This window comes from Colobus angolensis, unplaced genomic scaffold (assembly GCF_000951035.1).
Source record: "Colobus angolensis palliatus isolate OR3802 unplaced genomic scaffold, Cang.pa_1.0 Scaffold78, whole genome shotgun sequence".
In the NCBI taxonomy this organism is placed as follows: Eukaryota; Metazoa; Chordata; class Mammalia; order Primates; family Cercopithecidae; genus Colobus; species Colobus angolensis.
This window is the reverse complement of record NW_012121598.1, coordinates 7,904,967-7,923,407: the sequence shown is the minus strand read 5'-3', so window position 1 is coordinate 7,923,407 and position 18,441 is coordinate 7,904,967. Positions and strand designations below refer to the sequence as shown.

General features: G+C 35.9%; 1 protein-coding gene across 4 annotated transcripts in view; it reads left to right on the top strand.

The window, feature by feature from the left end:
* The window catches only part of FAM214A (family with sequence similarity 214, member A), a 101,707-nt gene that overhangs the window by 67,292 nt on the left and 15,974 nt on the right, over positions 1-18,441 (top strand). For all 4 annotated transcript variants that reach the window (XR_001000306.1, XM_011928640.1, XM_011928639.1 and 1 more), the window contains 7 exons: positions 873-1,057; positions 2,872-3,074; positions 3,401-3,526; positions 4,293-6,102; positions 9,730-9,843; positions 13,690-13,769; positions 14,626-14,734. Coding sequence is in view for 3 of the 4 variants with exons in the window: in XM_011928640.1 (XP_011784030.1) it covers positions 873-1,057; positions 2,872-3,074; positions 3,401-3,526; positions 4,293-6,102; positions 9,730-9,843; positions 13,690-13,769; positions 14,626-14,734 (2,627 nt within the window). In the remaining variant the exon portion in view is untranslated. The remainder of the gene's footprint in view (positions 1-872; positions 1,058-2,871; positions 3,075-3,400; positions 3,527-4,292; positions 6,103-9,729; positions 9,844-13,689; positions 13,770-14,625; positions 14,735-18,441) is intronic.

The following is an 18,441-nucleotide window of genomic DNA, read 5'->3' as shown; positions in this document are numbered from 1 at the left end:
CCATGTTGGTCAGGCTGGTCTCGAACTCCCGACCTCGGGTGATCTGCCCACCTCGGCCTCCCAAAGTGCTGGGATTACAGGCGTGAGCCACCACACCCGACCCAAAAATATAATTAATACAGGCTATAAAGTTAAAATAGATACCCCTAATAATGAGTTATTTTTGTCTTACTCTCTGAATTTTATAAATTTCTCAGAAAATGTGTTACTTTTTAATTAGAAAAGTAAGCCACCACACCTGACCCAAAAATATAATTATTATAGGCCAGGCGCAGTGGCTCATGCCTGAATCCCAACACTATGGGAGACAGAGGTGGGCAGATCACCAGAGGTCGGGAGTTCGAGACCAGCCTGACCAACATGGCAAAACCCCATCTCTACTAAAAATACAAAAATTAGCCATACATGGTGGTACATGCCTATAATCCCAGCTACTTGGGAGGCTGAGGCAGGAGAATCACTTGAACCCAGGAGGTAGAGGTTGCGGTGAGCCAGATTGTGCCATTGCACTCCAGCCTGGACAAAAAGAATGAAACTCTGTCTCAAAAAAATAATAATTATTATTATTATCATAGGATGATAAATGTATTTCTAAACCTTCAGTGTTTTAACTAATGTTTATATAAAAACAATTCCTTAATTTTAACCAGTTCAACTAGAATTTGGAATTATCCATCATCTCCTCACTTCTGTATAGTTTGTGAATCAAGAGTTTAGTATATTTTGATTGTCTTGAGTTTATTATTTTCACTCTTTGTTAAATGAATATTCTTAAATGTGTAATGTGACATTAGTTATTTTAGGCAGACCAGATGAGTTCTTATTAAGAGTACATTAAATTGAGGACCCTTTGCCCCTTTTTTTTATATCAGATACTCTGGATGAATATTTTGAATATGATGCAGAGGAGTTCTTGGTCTCTTTGGCCTTGCTGATAACAGAAGGACGAACACCTGAATGTTCTGTAAAAGGTAGAACAGAAAGCTTTCATTGCCCTCCAGCACAGTCTTGTTACCCAGTAACTACCAAACATGAATGTAGTGACAAGCTGGCCCAGGTGAGAATCTTGTGTTGAATGCTTTATATCTTTTATATAAACTAGTTTATGTTCATCATCACCTTTATTTTATTACAATTATAATTATCACATTTCAATGTAAAATTGATCATAATCATAAAGGGAAAAAAATCCAAATCCTGGACCATAGCTAATAAACTTGGCTCTCAAATAAGGCTCTTGAAGGTATTGCGGGTAGTTTTGCTGATCACTGGGGAGGTGGGCACCCAGTTTCATACCTGCCATCTCATAAGCTGGATTTAAGACTATCTCTGCTGTTGGATTTTACTTTATTTATTTATTTATTTATTGGAGATGGAGTCTCGCTCTGTCGCCCAGGCTGGAGTGCAGTGGCGCAATCTCGTCTCACTGCAACCTCCACCTCCTGGGTTCAAGCAATTCTTCTGCCTCAGCCTGCTGAGTAGCTGGGACTACAGGTGCGTGCCACCACACTTGGCTAATTTTTGTATTTTTCATAGAGATGGGGTTTCACCATATTTGCCAGACTGGTCTCCAACTCCGGACCTTGTGATCCGCCCTCCTCAGCCTCCCACAGTGCTGGGATTACAGGCATGAACCATGATGCCCGGCCTGTTTTATTTTTAGTATCTCAGCCCTGGCTCTTCCACTTTGTATTGTTATTCATTTGGTAAATTGATGTTGTTATGATTATTTTCCCCACATTAACCAATTTCCCTTTTGTATTCCTTTTTTTAATGGGAAGATATTTTTTGTTAATGTTTTTGTGTAACATTGTTCAAAATATTTTGGTGTAGGTAGCCTGCAATTTGCTTTAAGAATTTTTCTCGCACTTATTAGTTTCTCAAATGTGATCCAAAATTTTAAACTTTAAAAATCTTGTCTATTTTGAGGCCAGGCGTAGTGGTTGGCCTGGCCAACACGGTGAAACCTCATCTCTACTAAAAATACAAAACATAGCTGGGCGTGGTGGCGGGTGCCTGTAATCTCAGCTACTCAGGAGGCGAGGCAGGAGAATTGCTTGAACCTGGGAGGCAGAGGTTGCAGTGAGCCAAGATCATGCCATTGCACTCCAGCCTGGTCAACAAGAGTGAGACTCCATCTCAAAAAAAAAGATCTTGTTTATTTTGAGTGTTTAATGAAAATCAGTTTTTAACATTTTGGTGTTCAGATTTAAGAAGTAATCTTTCCTGTGAAGTGATGAAATTAATAAAGTAGTCAAGGCTGGGCCAACTCAGAGGCCTGTCAGACATTGGATATAGCAGTTCTTTTTCCACAAGGTAGAGCAAAGATACACTCCTCAAGAAAATTTGCATTACAAATGTTCAATACAGCCCGGGCACAGTGGCTCATGCCTGTAATCCCAGCACTTTGGGAGGCCAAGGTAGGCAGATCACCTGAGGTTAGGAGTTTGAGATCAGCCTGGCCATCATGGAGAAGCCCTGTCTCTACTAAAAGTACAAAAATTAGCCCGGCATGCTGGCGGGCACCTGTAATCCCAGCTACTTGAGAGGCTGAGGCAGGAGAATCGCTTGAACCCAGGAGGCGGAGGTTGCAGTGAGCCGAGATCGCACCACTGCACTCCAGCTTGAGCGACCGAGTCTCAGTCGCAAAAAAAATAAAGTAAAATAAATGTTCAGTACTAATCATTGCACTCTAGAGCTCACTAGCATAGATCCATTATTAAATGAGGAAACCTAGATAGCATTCTGAGCAAAAGTTCTATAATAGATGACTCATTTCTCATACAGATGTCTACTTTACAATTACAATTTTCTATAATACAAAATTAGGTGGGTTTTTGAGACATTTTGCTTATATTCATTTTCTCTAAGTGCCGCCAAGCCAGACGAACTAGGTCTGAGGTCACATTGTTGTGGAAGAATAACCTTCCAGTCATGGTGGAAATGATGCTGCTACCAGACTGCTGCTACAGCGATGATGGGCCCACCACAGAGGGAATTGATCTAAATGATCCTGCAATTAAGCAAGATGCATTATTATTAGAAAGATGGATCTTGGAGCCAATTCCTCGACAGTAAGTTGTTGAACATTAGTTCAGAGTTGTTCTTGGTAAATCAAGTTTTCCATTACTTGCTATAAATTATTTTAATGTATCATGTCTTTTAATTCCTCTATTTATGTAATAAAATTGAGATATTACTTATATTTGGCACTAAATATGAGTAAATGTAGTACTTACATTTAGTAGTTGTGACTTCAAGTGACATCGTAAGTGCATTCCTATGCTCTTCAAAGCACAAATCCTGAGTGATAAGTTTATGGATGTCAGTTTCTGCCATTCTAAAATTCAGTCATTTTGTACTTGCTTACTTTTAAATTATGCTTTGTTACTTTCCCTAGGAATGGTGACCGATTTATTGAAGAGAAAACACTTCTGTTGGCTGTCCGCTCATTTGTGTTTTTTTCTCAGTTAAGTGCATGGCTGAGTGTTTCTCATGGTGCTATTCCACGAAATATTCTCTACAGGTATGTCTAGGGCCAAAAAAAAAAAAAAAAGGACAGTGCATATTCAAACACCTTGGTTAGCAACCGAATGGTATTTTACCTTTTAAATAGATTATTTCCTGCAATTCTAAATATAAATGGATAAAATTTACTGAGGTTTTTCAAAACAAGTTAGAGAGATTTAGATTGAATCAGTATGAATTTTGTTTGTTGTATTAAATTTGATATAGAATAATATCAAGAGAACTTTTAAGCTTACTTTAGAGAACCAATGGACTTAATGCTACTATTATAAAGTAGAAAAGTTTTCTGGGCTGCTGAATTTCTGTGTTTTACTTAATTTTTGGCATCTTGGATAATGTTAACAGATAGGCTATTAACAATTAGCTGTTTAGCTAATTAGCTTTTTAGGCAAATGGCAATGAGATAGGGTGTCTCTTAATCACCTTGCACAATAAAATTAGCTGAATCCATTTATGTACTAGTAATTACAAAGGGCTTTTTTTCTGTTTTAACAAATATTTTTAAATTATAATATTCTTGAGCTTTAATGCTTAAGTGATCTGGTGTTCTTAAAAAGGTCATCTCTTCCAAGCATAAGCTATTGTATTACTTACATTGGTTTTATCAGAATTATATGCATGGTAAAATGGCTAAAAGTAAACCTCAGTGGTAATTAATGCAAACAAAAATAAGTGTATGACTGCTTTACATTTACAATAATATACAATAATAAGAATTTAACCTTTGTAATCCATTAATACAGTATTTTTCTGTGTGATTCTAGAATCAGTGCTGCTGATGTAGACCTACAGTGGAATTTTTCACAGACTCCAATTGAGCATGTGTTTCCGGTTCCTAATGTTTCTCACAATGTTGCCTTGAAAGTCAGTGTTCAGTCCTTGCCCAGACAATCTAATTACCCAGTTTTGACCTGCAGTATTCACACTAATATTGGCCTTTATGAGAAAAGAATTCAACAACATAAACTTAAAACCCATCAGCACCATAATCCAAATGAAGCAGAACAATGTGGTACAAACAGTTCACAGCGTCTGTGTAGCAAACAAACTTGGACCATGGCACCTGAAAGTGTATTACATGCAAAAAGTGGCCCAAGTCCAGAATATACTGCAGCTGTCAAAAACGTCAAACTATATCCAGGCACTGGCAGTAAATCTGACCATGGGACATCTCAGGCCAATATTCTGGGCTTTAGTGGTATAGGTGATACAAAATCACATGAAACATCAGTGAGAACTTTAAAATCATTTTCAATGGTTGATTCCAGTGTCTCTAACCGCCAGAGTTTCTGGCAGTCAGCTGGTGAGACTAACCCTTTAATAGGCTCTTTAATTCAGGAGCGGCAAGAAATCATTGCAAGAATTGCCCAGCATTTGATTCATTGTGATCCAAGCACTTCACATGTTTCTGGACATCCATTTAATACTCAAGAGTCTAGTTCACTCCATTCAAAACTTTCCCGTGTTTCACAAGAAAATGAGAATGTGGGAAAAGGTAAAGAAACTTTCTCCATGTCTTTTGGTAATCCAGAGTTTACCTCCCCAGAAGACAGCAATGAGGGGAAAATTCAACTAAAACCAGAAACTCCTCGAAGTGAAACTTGTATTTCTAATGACTTTTCTTCTCATATGCCTGTTGGAGAGACTAATCCTTTGATAGGCTCTTTACTCCAGGAGCGGCAAGATGTTATTGCAAGGATTGCTCAACACTTGGAGCACATTGATCCAACAGCATCACATATCCCCCGGCCATCATTCAACATGCATGACTCCAGTTCGGTTGCATCAAAAGTGTTTAGGAGTTCATATGAAGACAAAAATTTGTTGAAGAAAATTAAGGATAAGTCCTCAGTTTCCATTTCTCACACAAAATGTTCCTTGTTAGGAGACACCAGTGATGGGAAAAACTTAGTATCTAATAAATGTTTTACTTCTTTTAAAAATAATAGTAAAGAAAAGTGTTCTTTGAAACGTCAAACGAGAAATCAGTGTCAGAACAATCCTAGTGAAATCATCCAAAGTACATATCAGGAAACACAGAACAAAAGTTCTGGTTTGTCGACTTCCTCAATTTTGTCTCAGCACAAAGAAAATAACTTAGATTTGACAAGCAGATTTAAGGAGCAAGAAATGAGCAATGGAACTGATAAACAGTATTCAAATTGCAGCAGTATTGACAAACAGATTTGTACAAATAAGTATAAGGAAAAACTAAATGAGAACTATAATCCAAAATTCTTTGGCAATCTTCAATCTAATGATTCAAAGAAAAATGACTCAAAAATAAAAGTTACTGTGTTGGAAATGTCTGAATATTTGAACAAATATGAAAGCATGTCCTCAAATAAAGACTCAAAAAGGCCTAAGACATGTGAGCAATACACTCAACTTAATAGCATAGAGAATTATCTCAATAAAGATAATGAAGGTTTCAAATGTAAAAAATCAGACCAATTAAAAAATGAACAGGATAAGAAAGAAGATCCAACTAATGAAAAATCCCAAAACTATTCTCAGACAAGTATACAACACTGTTTGTCTACGTGTGAGCAACCAAAAAATATAGAGGTATTGGTAAGTAACATCTAATATGTCAAATATAATTCTGAAATATTTGTTATGATTTAAATTTTGTTCACAGGAGATCTAGTTATAAAGTCCCAAGGTTCCATTATCTATAGGACACACAATCTGATACAGCAATAAACCTACAGAACTAGTATTAACATCCTTGCAAATAACCCACTCTCCTAAGAACAAAAAGTAAATGGAGGAAATAAAGATCAGGCTGCTTAAAAACTAGGAAGTGGTACCTTTTTTAAAAACTGTTAATAGGACAGTAATTGTTTTCATGAGGTGTTAGGTCTATTATTTAGGTCTTCTAGCTCTGTTCTCTGCCTGCTCCCCCATCTTAAAGGCCTCTTTTTCTTCTAGTCAGAAGCACCCAGCCCAGGCACAGTGGCTCACAGCTTATAATCCCAACACTTTGGGAGGCCAAGGCAGATCACTTGAGCTCAGGAGTTGGAGACCAGCCTGGGCAACATAATGAGACCCTGTCTCTACAAAAAAAAATTAAAATTTAGCTAGGCATGGTGGTACATGACTGTAGGCCTAGCTATTTGAGAGGCTGAGGTGCGGGAATCACTTGAGCCCAGGAGTTCAAGGTTGCAGTGAGCTATAATTGTCCCATTGCATTCCAGCCTGGGTGACAGAGTGAGACCCTGTCTCAAAAAAACAAAAACAGAAAAAAACAACCAACCAAAAAAAATTTCAAAATTTGATCTGGGCCGGGTGCGGTGGCTCAAGCCTGTAATCCCAGCACTTTGGGAGGCCGAGACGGGCAGATCACGAGGTCAGGAGATCGAGACCATCCTGGCTAACACGGTGAAACCCCGTGTCTACTAAAAAATACGAAAAATGAGCCGGGCGAGGTGGCGGGCGCCTGTAGTCCCAGCTACACCGGAGGCTGAGGCTGGAGAATGGCGTAAACCCGGGGGGCGGAGCTTGCAGTGAGCTGAGATCTGGCCACTGCACTCCAGCCTGGGCGACAGAGCGAGACTCCGTCTCAAAAAAAAAAAACAAACAAAAAAAAAAAATTTGATCTGTAATGTCAAGAGAATGAATACTATATAATATTTATAAAATATTACTATGATTTTGTATGTTGCTTGTATATAACATTCAGTTATATTGCATATTAGGTTTCTGCAAAAGTAATTGAAGTTTTTGCCACTGAAAGTAATGGCAAACCTCAATTGCTTTTGCACAAACCTAATAGGATACTTGGTTCTTTGTGGTACTTCAACATATGGGACAGGTAGGACAGTTATGAGGAAACTGGGACTCAAAGAGAATAACTGACATGCCAGTAGCTGTACAAAGTCCTTAGTGATTTAACTGGCACCCTCACCCCAGTCTCTTGACTCCTAATCCAGGCTCCTTTCTACTACCTGACAATAATCAAGGACAAATTTGTGGACTGTACAAGTCCTTGGTTCATCCCTCCTGTTGAGAAAACAAATTAATCCCTCCTGCTGCCCTTTTTTGTTTATTTCAGCACTTACAAACAATTCTGGGAGTGTAAACAAGAGTCAGAAATCAAATTTGTATTAGCTTAATGTATTATTTGTTAGCAGGTCCAACCCAATATTAGCGGTGTGCCCATTGTGCTATGCCATTGATCAGTTAATGACTTTCAAAATGTCTATAGGGAAATCACCAAGCTACTGGTCAAAACACCTGAGTTCTAGTCCTGGCTTCACAGTTTAGTCCTTGAGTGACCATAAATAAGTCATATTACTTCTAAAAACCTGTTTCCTCAATTTTACAAGACTCATGATTAATATCTTTTGCCTTAGAGCAGTGATAAACAATTTATAAATATTTTGTAGTCCTTAATGTACTATATACATAAAAGATATTTTAAGTTATTTTCATTTTATTTTATTTCCTACCAAACTACCTTTTAATTTCTAAAAATCGTTAGGCTTCACTTTCCTTTATTTTTCTAAGCAGTATCTCAATTATATGGAAAACTTCTTCTTAAGTACCTTAATCCAAGTCTAAATGACCTTGGTGTGTCTTTTTTATCACTCAAATTCGTTTTTCTGGACATTTCAAAATTATGCCATGTTTCCAGTTTATATTTTTCTTCAGAAGATCTCGCCCTAACATGGGGTTTAATCAAATGTTAGTTTCCAATTTTCTAAAAGCATAATTGTCACAAAAACCTACACTGACCTTAAGAATATTCGGTTCTTTTGATCCTGTTATCTAATAGGGAGGCTTAACCCTGGCCATGGTATTTTTCAAGCCCACTAAAATTCATTTTTTTCATGTACCTGTTTTAAATATAATAAACAGTTTACTGTGTGCCCCATCTGAATATTTTACACATGTTGACTTACTTAATCCCTCTCACTTTGATATGAGATTAGGTGCTTTTACTAACTCCAGTTTACAAATGAGGACCTTGAGCTAGGGAAATTACATAACTTGCCCAGGTTACAAAGCTAATAAATGGTAGAGCCAAGACCCAGAATAGTCTTTTGTAATTTTTATTCATGTAATTTTTATGGATTTCTGATCTTTGGGTATAAACTTGTCCAATCCTTAAGAATTAACCTATTTCTTGTATAACATCAAAAACATAGTGCTGTGACTGCATTATATATAATTTTAAATTTACAGTGTTTCTTATATTTCTGTATGATGTTCCACCAAATTATATCATCTGAAAATGGTTTTAATATTGACATAGTTTTATATTTTTTCATTATACTAGTATTTATATAATATACTAACATTATACTAATTTTTCCTGTGAGTACAGTAGTCGCCCCTTATCCATGGTTTCCTTTCCATGGTTTCAGTTTACTCATGGTCAACCAGGTCAGAAAATAGGTGAGTACAGTACAATAAGATCCTTTGAAAGAGAGAAAGACTACATTCACACATAACTTTTATTATGTCATATTATTATAATTGTTTTTTATTATTAATCTCTTATTGAACCTAATTTATAAATTAAACTTTAGGATAGGTATGGATAGGAAAATATATATATATATTGTTTGGTACTGCATGTGATTTAAGGCATCCACTGGGGTTCATGGAATATATCCCCTGAGCATAAGAGGGGACTACTGTAGTAGTTTTTTCACAAATCGAAATAATCAAATATTAGCTTGCTAGATGATAAATTCTGAACAAACATGAACATATAAGGCATTTACATTTGGACATATTTTCTTTAGAACTTAATTCAGCATATTGCAATAACCATTTTAGACATTGTTTTCCAATTGAAATATATATATTGTTGTAAACATAAGATGTAGATATACAGGTTGAGCATCCCAAATTTGGAATGTTCCAAAATCCCAAACTTTTTAATTGCTGACAAAGTGCTCAAAGGAAATTTTCATTGGAACATTTCAGATTTGGGATTTTTGCATTTGGGGTGCTTAACCAGCAAAGTATATATGATGCAAATATTCCAAAATCAGAAAAAAAATCCAAACTTCTAAACACTTCTAGTCCCCAAGTATTTTGGATAAGGGATATCCCACTTGTATATCACCAACTTCACCAGCAATACCTCAGAATGTATTAGGAATGAGTCTAAAAATGAAAAAGCTGTCCAAATTCTTTAAATGGTATTTACATATTACAATTAAAATCTAATTATTTTCCTAACAGAGGACTACACTGAAACATTCAAATGTCTGGCGAAAACATAATTTTCATTCCTTGGATGGAACTTCAACCAGAGCCTTTCATCCTCAAACTGGTTTGCCTCTTCTTTCAAGCCCTGTAAGCATTTTTTTTTTCTTATCTCGTGCTTAGAACTTGCACACATCTGAAAGGTTTACAAATAATTTCATTCAAATTTTAATTGAAAAAAATTTAAATATCTTTAAATGTCTAGTTATGAAACATTTTATTTTTTGACCACACATTTAACAGCTATGTGATAATACAGGGAAAGACAAAAATGTGAATAAAAATGAAATGTATTAGAGTTACAAAATTTCTCTGAAATTCTTTTGCCTAACATTTTAACTGTTACTAGATGTGAAAAAAGCAAAAACCATCAAGTGGATTTTTATCTTACTGATACCACTAACTGGGTCATCTGCAAGTTAAATCTATTGCTGTTTTTGATTTGGAATCCCTTCACTTAATCATCTTGAGACATACAAATCTCTCCACTCCTCAATTACAAATAGATTTACAGATCTGAGTGCAGTGGTTAAAAGCATCACTTTGGGGTCACATTGACTTCCCCCTAGTTATGCAACACAATCTCTTGGAGTCTCAGTTTCCTCATATGTAAATCAGGATGATAATGTCTACCTTAGTGTTGTGAGGATGGTTAGTATCATCCCTCTTGCATGTAAGCTGTCAGTAGTTAGTTGGTATGGCTACCATTTCAGTTAAACTTGAGGTAAGCAGTAAATTGTGTAGCAGAACTAAAAATCCTTGTAATTTGCTACAGACGTATTTTTAGTTGTATGTGTTTTTTAGTAACTAGAAAAATACAGTATCTTGTGTATGTTCAAAAAATAATTATTGGACAATAGACGCAGAATTTAAATGTATAACATGGACTTCAGGCTTCTATGTTAGAAAAATTAAAGTCCAAACAACTTTTAAAAAATTCCAAATGGTTTTTGCTTTTTTTTTTTTTAATTCTTATGGCTACATAATAGTTGTATATATTTATAGGGTACGTGTGATGTTTTGATACGGGCATACAATGTGTAATGATCAATTCGGGGTAAATGGATTATCCATCACTTCAAGCCTTTATCATTTCTTTATGTTAGGAACCTTCCTATTTCACTCTTTATTTTTAAATATACAATAAATTATTGTTAACTATAGTCACCCTGTTATGCTACCAAATACTAGATCTTATTCATTGTATCCAACAGTGTTTTTGAACCTATTAACCATTCCCACTGTATCCCTGCCTCCTCACAACTCTTCCAAGCCTCTGGCAACCATCCTTATACCCTTTATCTTCATTAGTTCAATTGTTTTTGTTAAGCTCCCCTGTATGAGTGAGAACATGGAATATCTGTCTTTCTTGCCTGGCCTATTTCACTTAGCATAATGTCCTTCAGCTTCGTTCATATTGTTGCAAATGACAGGATTTCATTCCTTTTGTGGCTGAATAATATTCCATTGTGTATATACTACATTTTCTTTATTCATTCATCTATTGATGGACACTTAGGTTGCTTCCATATCTTGGCTGTTGCAAATGGTGCTGCAGTAAACATTGGAGTGCAGCTGTCTCTTTAATATATTAATTTCCCTTTTTTTTCCTTAAGATATATGCCCAGCAGTGGGATTGCTGGGTCATATGGTAGTTCTATTTTTAGTTTTTTGAGGAACTTCCATAGTCTTCTCCACAGCGGCTATACTAATTTACATTCCCACTAATAGTGTATGAGGGTTTCCCTTTTATTCCATCCTTGCCAGCAACTGTTATTGTCTGTCTTTTGGATAGGAGTCATTGAAACTGGAGTGAGACAACATCTCGTTATGGTTTTAATATGCATTTCTCTGGTTAGTGGCATTGAGCATTTTTTCATATACCAGTTGGCCATTTCCATGTTGTCTTTTGAGAAACATCTGTTCAGATTTTTTTTGTCCATTTTAAAATAAAAACCCCAAATGTTTGACCTACCTGTGAGGTGATTTAAAATGCCCAAGAGATCAGGGAAAAAATTTTCAGCGTCTTGCTAGTGTAAAAAGCACCACAGACGTCTGGTCAATACAGTGGACTGAGTCAATATAGGAAGACACTTGCCCCTTCCCCCCACAGAGATGCTGGAAGAGGTATAATAACTTCCAAATGCATAACGTTGTGTAAGAGCAAGAAAGAAGAATTCCCAAGGAGTAACCTGGGTCAAATTTTGCTCCCCTAGGATATTTGAACCTAAAATAGCACTAGAGTTCAATGCCCCTGCTGAGACAGGAGTCAAGGCTGCAAGTCTGTAACAATCTTAGCTGAGACCAGATTCTTCATAAAGCCAGGCACAGGGAAGACTGGCCTTCTCTAAATGAGAGAGGGGGAAAAAATATCCATCTATTTACTCAGGGGTGGAGTGCATGGGAGAAAAGGAAGCACCCGAAAGAAATTGTACCTAAATCTAAGCCACACATAGTAGGGGTTCTGAATTTATGCTACCTGTGAGATTCAGAGATGTCTAGCTAAGAAATAGCCATAAAAACTAAAGAACCCATGAAATCCATTTAGTATTAGTAGGGGAAACATGAAACTATCCCACATCTATGGAAGATACCTTTTACTGAAGATGACTTTAGAGGAAAAAAAAAATTACAAAGCACCTTAAAAGAATCAGCAGGAGCAAGAAATGGAAGGATACACGTATAGGAACTCTGTTATCAGAGCAACTTGAGAGTTAAAAACTGTTTAAAGTGTTCTGGGAGAGAAATGAAGGCAAAGATAGGGAATTTAGATGAAAGAACATGGATTTGAACTAAATAGAAATTCTAGATATGAAAAATACATGAAGTGTATACACACACTTGCATACGCATACAGATGAATAAACAGCAGACTAGGATCAACTCAGTAGAGATTTTGTGAGTGGGTAGACAAATATTTAGGAAGCACCTAGAATGAAGCACAAAAAGGAAGAGAAAAAGTAAAACACGAAAAAGCCATAAAGAAAAGAGAATGAGATGTTCAATGTAAGTCTGGTAGAAGTTTAAAAGGAAGGACTAAATAGAATAAGAAAATGCAATATTAGAAATGAAGGTAGAGAACTTTTCAGAATTGAAGACATGAGGATTTAGATTGAAAGTTTCATAGTTAAGTTCTGACTACAGTAAATAACATGGTGCACTTGTACAGCTCTCCAAAATGTTGAGGTGGTTTACATTTTCAGTGTCATCTGTCTCTTCAGTCACCAATTAGACCAGAGAGTCAGGTACACATATTTAATATTCTAGAAACAAAACTGTCTAACTTGTATGTTGTATATGATTTTGCCTTTAATTAACATTTAGGTATTTTTTTTTAGGATATTTTGAGCTAGGTGGTGTTTTGCTTTAAATGTAATCTGGTATACAACGATGGTTGAAAACCTAGGAGTGTAGTACTTTTCAAATCTATTCTCTGTAAAACATAGGATTCTTGGAAATGTTGCAGTAGGTAGAATGGGCAAAGAGTGGGCAGTGCTGGCGGGACCTCAGGCTCCTATCTCTATTTTGTTTTTTTTTTGGTTTTTTTCCTTTTTATTTTAAAGTTGGAAGTGTTTCCCACCTCCCAAAAAAATAGAGAAGTATATAAAAAAGCAAAATACTCTTTATACTATATATTGGAATTCCATGCAATTTTTTCCATGTTTTTCCAAACAGGTTTTGGAAAAAACTGTTTCTGCTTCTTAAAAAATCAAAACCTAGTAAAAATGCTTTTATTAATCATCTGTTTTTTCAACGCTAGTTAATAAAGTAAAAATAAGAACAATATGTAATGAACAGCATGATTTTAAATAAGCTATTATAGGAGAAGTTGTAGTATTTCAAAGATATGCTTAAATTTCATTTAAAAACTCTTATCAATTCAAGAAAGAAATTACGGGTTTTTTTTGATATCACAAATGATCATTTTGACTTTAGGTTCCTCAGAGAAAAACACAATCAGGTTGCTTTGATCTGGATTCTTCATTACTGCATCTGAAAAGCTTCTCATCTAGAAGGTATTTATCTCAAAATTCATTTGTGTGTTTCAAACAGAATTTCACAAAATTCTGGTCTTTAACAATAAATAACGTTGATTCTAAAAATCAGAATTTTAACAGGAATCTTATTTATAGCATGATACCATGTGCACACACAGTTATTAAGGATGAGTGTGGAAGAAATTAAGGCAGTGAGTGGCAACTATATAGTGGTCATCATAATGAACTCTTACATTGGTTTTAACATTTAAATGGTTTTATATATTTCTAGTTACTAACCTCTATTACCTTTCACTCTTTTAGGGGGGAAAAAAAAACAACCTTGGCCATTTTTTTCCATGTTGGCAAATAATACTCTGATTATATTCTTTAGTGACACAATTTTGCCCTTGTATTCTCATACTTAACTGAAAATAAGATTGATATAGAAGTCTGAATTATTATTTATTTCCAGTAGATGCCACTATATGATATGTTCTAAATTCTACCTCAAAATCTTTTAGGATGTGTGTATGTGTGTTTATAAAATATTGTAACAAAGATAATAAAATCTGGGAATTTTAAACTTGAAATTTTATATTGTAAAATTTGGTGACGTTAATATGGTAGTTTGAGTAGGATTGTTCAGATTTTCCTAATTTTGTACAAAATTAAATAATATTGTGCCTTGGCTTGGTGGCTCACACCTGTAATCTCCAGCACTTTGGGAGGCTGAGGCAGGAGCATTGCCTGAAGCCAGGAGTTTGAGGCTGTAATGAGCTATGATGGTGCCACTGTACTCCAGCCTGGGTAACAGAGTGAGACCCTGTGTCAAGATTAAAAAAATAAAGTATTGTGGCTAATGTGTTCTTTTGCTGATTTGTTTTTCTAATAGTCCTCGACCATGTTTAAACATTGAAGATGATCCAGATATTCATGAAAAACCATTTTTGAGTTCTAGTGCTCCACCTATAACAAGTCTTAGTCTCCTAGGAAATTTTGAGGTAATGTGCTTTGAAACTGTTTTTTAAATGAAAATTTTATACCCTAGTTCCAGGATGTCATTTTATGTCTTTAACTTTGGTTGTGAAAAAGAAATAAATAATTGTCTTTTTTCAAGCCTTGAAATTATCTTTTTACTTTATTTTCACAAGAAGGGAAGTCAGAATTGTTGGCACTGACATCTTAGATTTGGGTAGCTGGTGGTGAAGAAGAGAAGACCTGGTGAAATCAGGTTGGATTGAGGAATCTGGTACTTAAGCCAGGAGGATAGATTTGGCTACATCTTCTTACTTGGTAAAATTGGGTCCAGGACCCAGAGAAAATAATGGGGGACTATTAGCAGCCTCTTCATAATCAGGAAAGTTGATTTACAAAACCAAACGGTTCTCTGTACTTTATTTGCAACTTCTTTGTTAATCTACAGCTATTCTAAAGTAACAAGGTTATTTTTTAAAAATTCAAATAAAGATTTCTGATATGTTTACTCCAAATGTTTTTACTTGGGGTCAAGTAGAAATCATGGGTTTCAATTGTCTGTAATTAGAAATCAGCTTAACCTTAAACATGAATGTGTAAATGACATTTTTAAAGTGATTTTAACTGGTGAGTTTTTTTAGGGGAAAATAATTAAAATTTTGTGTTTTTAAGATAGTTTTACAGGAGTTGTGTTTTGGTATATTAACCATTTGCTTTATAACTATTTTACTAGTGAAGCTATCTTTCAAAGTTTTAGTGGGAATGAAAAGATATTTCATGGCAAGTAAGTCTTTTCCATGTCACTTCCAAGGTATCAGTTCAAAGATGTCAAGCTCTCTATTCCTCTTTGTCATCAAATTAAAAGTGCATAGGCCATTGTGAGGGTTGGGTGGCTCTGCAGCCTTTGTACTACAAGAAATTTTTTTTATTGCCACTTTTGAGGCATGTATTACAAAAAATGTATAAGTGAAAAAGAAAGCAGTCTGATATGTGAAAAGTTAGAAAAGGGAATGTATTAGGCTGTTTTTGCATTGCTATAAAGAAATGCCAGAGGCTGGATAATTTTTAAGAAAAGAGGTTTATTGGCTCACAGTTCTGCAGGCTTTACATGAAGCATGGTGCTGGCATCTGCTTCTGATGAGGCCTCGGGGAGCTTTTACTTATGGTAGTAGGCACAGCAGCAGCAGGCAAATCATATGGTGAGAGCAGGAGCAAGAGAGCAAGGGAGGAGGTGCCATATGCTTTTAAACAACCAGATCTTGTAAGAACCTACTATTGCAAGGACGGAACCGAGCCATTCGTGAAGGATCCACCTCCGTGACCAAAATAGCTCCTACCAGGCCTCGACCTTCAACATTGGGGATTACATTTCAACATGAGATTTGAAGGAGACAATATGCAAACCATATCAGGGAAGATAGTTAAAAATCAGTACACAGTTTTTTTCAGAGGATTCTATTTGTGCAGATATACATACATTTTTCAAGTGACTTAAGGAAGAAATAGAAATGCTCTGAGACTGTCCAGCCCATAGGTCTTATTTATAATGAATTTGATGTTTTCTTAAGTAAATTACAGAAGATATTTCCTCGGCTTAGTGAATTTGACATTCTGTGCAATAAAAGATGGGGTTAGACTTGAGTCACTAAAATGACACATTAGACTTGTTTAGTGAAAACAGGAAAAAGTCTTATCCCTGTAAGTTGTTGGGGGAAATCATCATCCTTAGACATTATTTGTGGGGCATTAGGTGGAGTTTGGAAACACATGGACATAGAATAACACCCAAATAGTCTAATAGCTAATAGTCACCTTTTCTTGCCACCATTTAGCTTGTCCAGCCTGGGGCCTAGGACAGCTTTAAATGCAGCCTGACACAAATTCATAAATTTTCTTAAAATGTTGTTAGATTTTTTTTGTGATTTTTATTAGGCTCATCAGCTATTGTTAATGTGTATGTATATGTAACTATCTAGAGAGAGAGAGAGAGAGAGAGAGTTTTTTTTTTGTTTTGTTTTGTTTTGTTTTTGAGGCAGTCTCACTCTATTCGCCAGGTCTGAGCGCAATGGCGCAACCTTGGCTCACTGCAACCTCTGCCTCCCAGGTTCAAGCAGTTCTCCTGCCTCGGCCTCCCAAGTAACTGGGATTACAGAAACACACCACCATGCCCAGCTAATTTTTGTATTTTCAGTAGAGACGGGTTTCACCATGCTGGTCAGGCTGGTCTTGAACTCTTGATCTCAGGTGATCCACCTGCCTTGGCCTCCCAAAGTGCTGGGATTACAGGCATAAGCCACCATGCCCAACCAGTGTTAGTGTATTTTACATGTGGCCCAAGACAATTCATATTTTACATATGCCCCAAGTCAGTTCTCTTCCAGTGTGGCCCAGGGAAGCCAAAAGATTGGACACCCCTGATTTAGAGTTTTCTACTGCAAAACCTTGTCATCCTCCATTCAATTCATCTGTGCTGTGATCTTCTTCAGTCAGTTCAGTCCAGCATAATACAACCATTGGAAATGAGTTATTTTTCCTATAGGAGGGAATCTTAGTGCTTTCTGTCAGTATAAAATAGCTTGTATATTCTAGAATTTTATATAAATACAGTCACACAGTATTTACTCTTAGGGGGGTGGCTTGTGGATTTATTTAACTCAGTGTCATTTTTTTAAGATAATCCGTGTTGTCCTGTGTATCAAGAGTTCATTCATTTTCAGTGCTGTTGTATGGATAGACCACAGTTTGTTTATTCATTCACCTGATTTTAGACATTTGGGTTGTCACCAGTTTGGGGTTATTAAAACTAAAGCTGCTATAAACATTTGTGTATGAATTTTTATGTGGACATAAATTTTCATTTCACTTGGGTAATTACCCAGAATAGGAGAGGATAGAATAGAAGAGAAGAGAAGAGAATAGGAGTAGAGTAGGTAATAGGATAGATGTATGTTTAACTCTTAAGAAACTGCCAAGCTGTTTTCCAAAGTGATTATACCATTTTAATTTGCATCAGCATTGTATGAGAGTTCTAGTTCTTCCACATCCTTGCCAGTGTTTGCAATGATCAGTCGTTTTCACCTTAATTATTGTGGTTTTAATTTGTATTTCCCTGATGACTATTGATGTTGAGCCTCTCTTCCTGCACTTATTTGCCAAATAAGCATATATGTTTTCCAAGTCTGAAGTTTGGCTGTACATTTTTGTGACAGTGTCTTTACAAGAGTAAAAGATTTTAAGTTTTTTGATGTCTAATTTAGTAACATTTTCTTAAATGAATCTTACTTTTTGATGTTGAATCTAAAAAAACATTACCTAGCCCAAGGCTTCTTTACACTAGTACTGTTGATATTTGAGTTAGATAATTCTTCTGAAGGGCTGTTTGTGCTTTGTGGGATGTTGAGCAGAATCTCTGGCCTCTACCCACTTGATTCCAATAGTACCCCCCTTTCTAGTTCTAGTAACCAAAAATGTCTTCATATATTACCATATATCCCCTGGGTGAGAACCACTGGCCCAACCCAAGGTCACAAAGCTTTTTTTCTGTTTTCTTCTGAAAGTTCGTGTTAGCTCATATGTTTAGATCTGTGATCTATTTTGAGTTGATTTTTACATGATAGGAGGTGTGCAGTCAAGGTTCCCTTTTTTATGCATATGGATGTTCAATTTTCTAGTCTTGAAATCAGGTAATGTGAGTTCTGACTTTATTGTTTTTTCTCAGAATTGCTTAAACTAT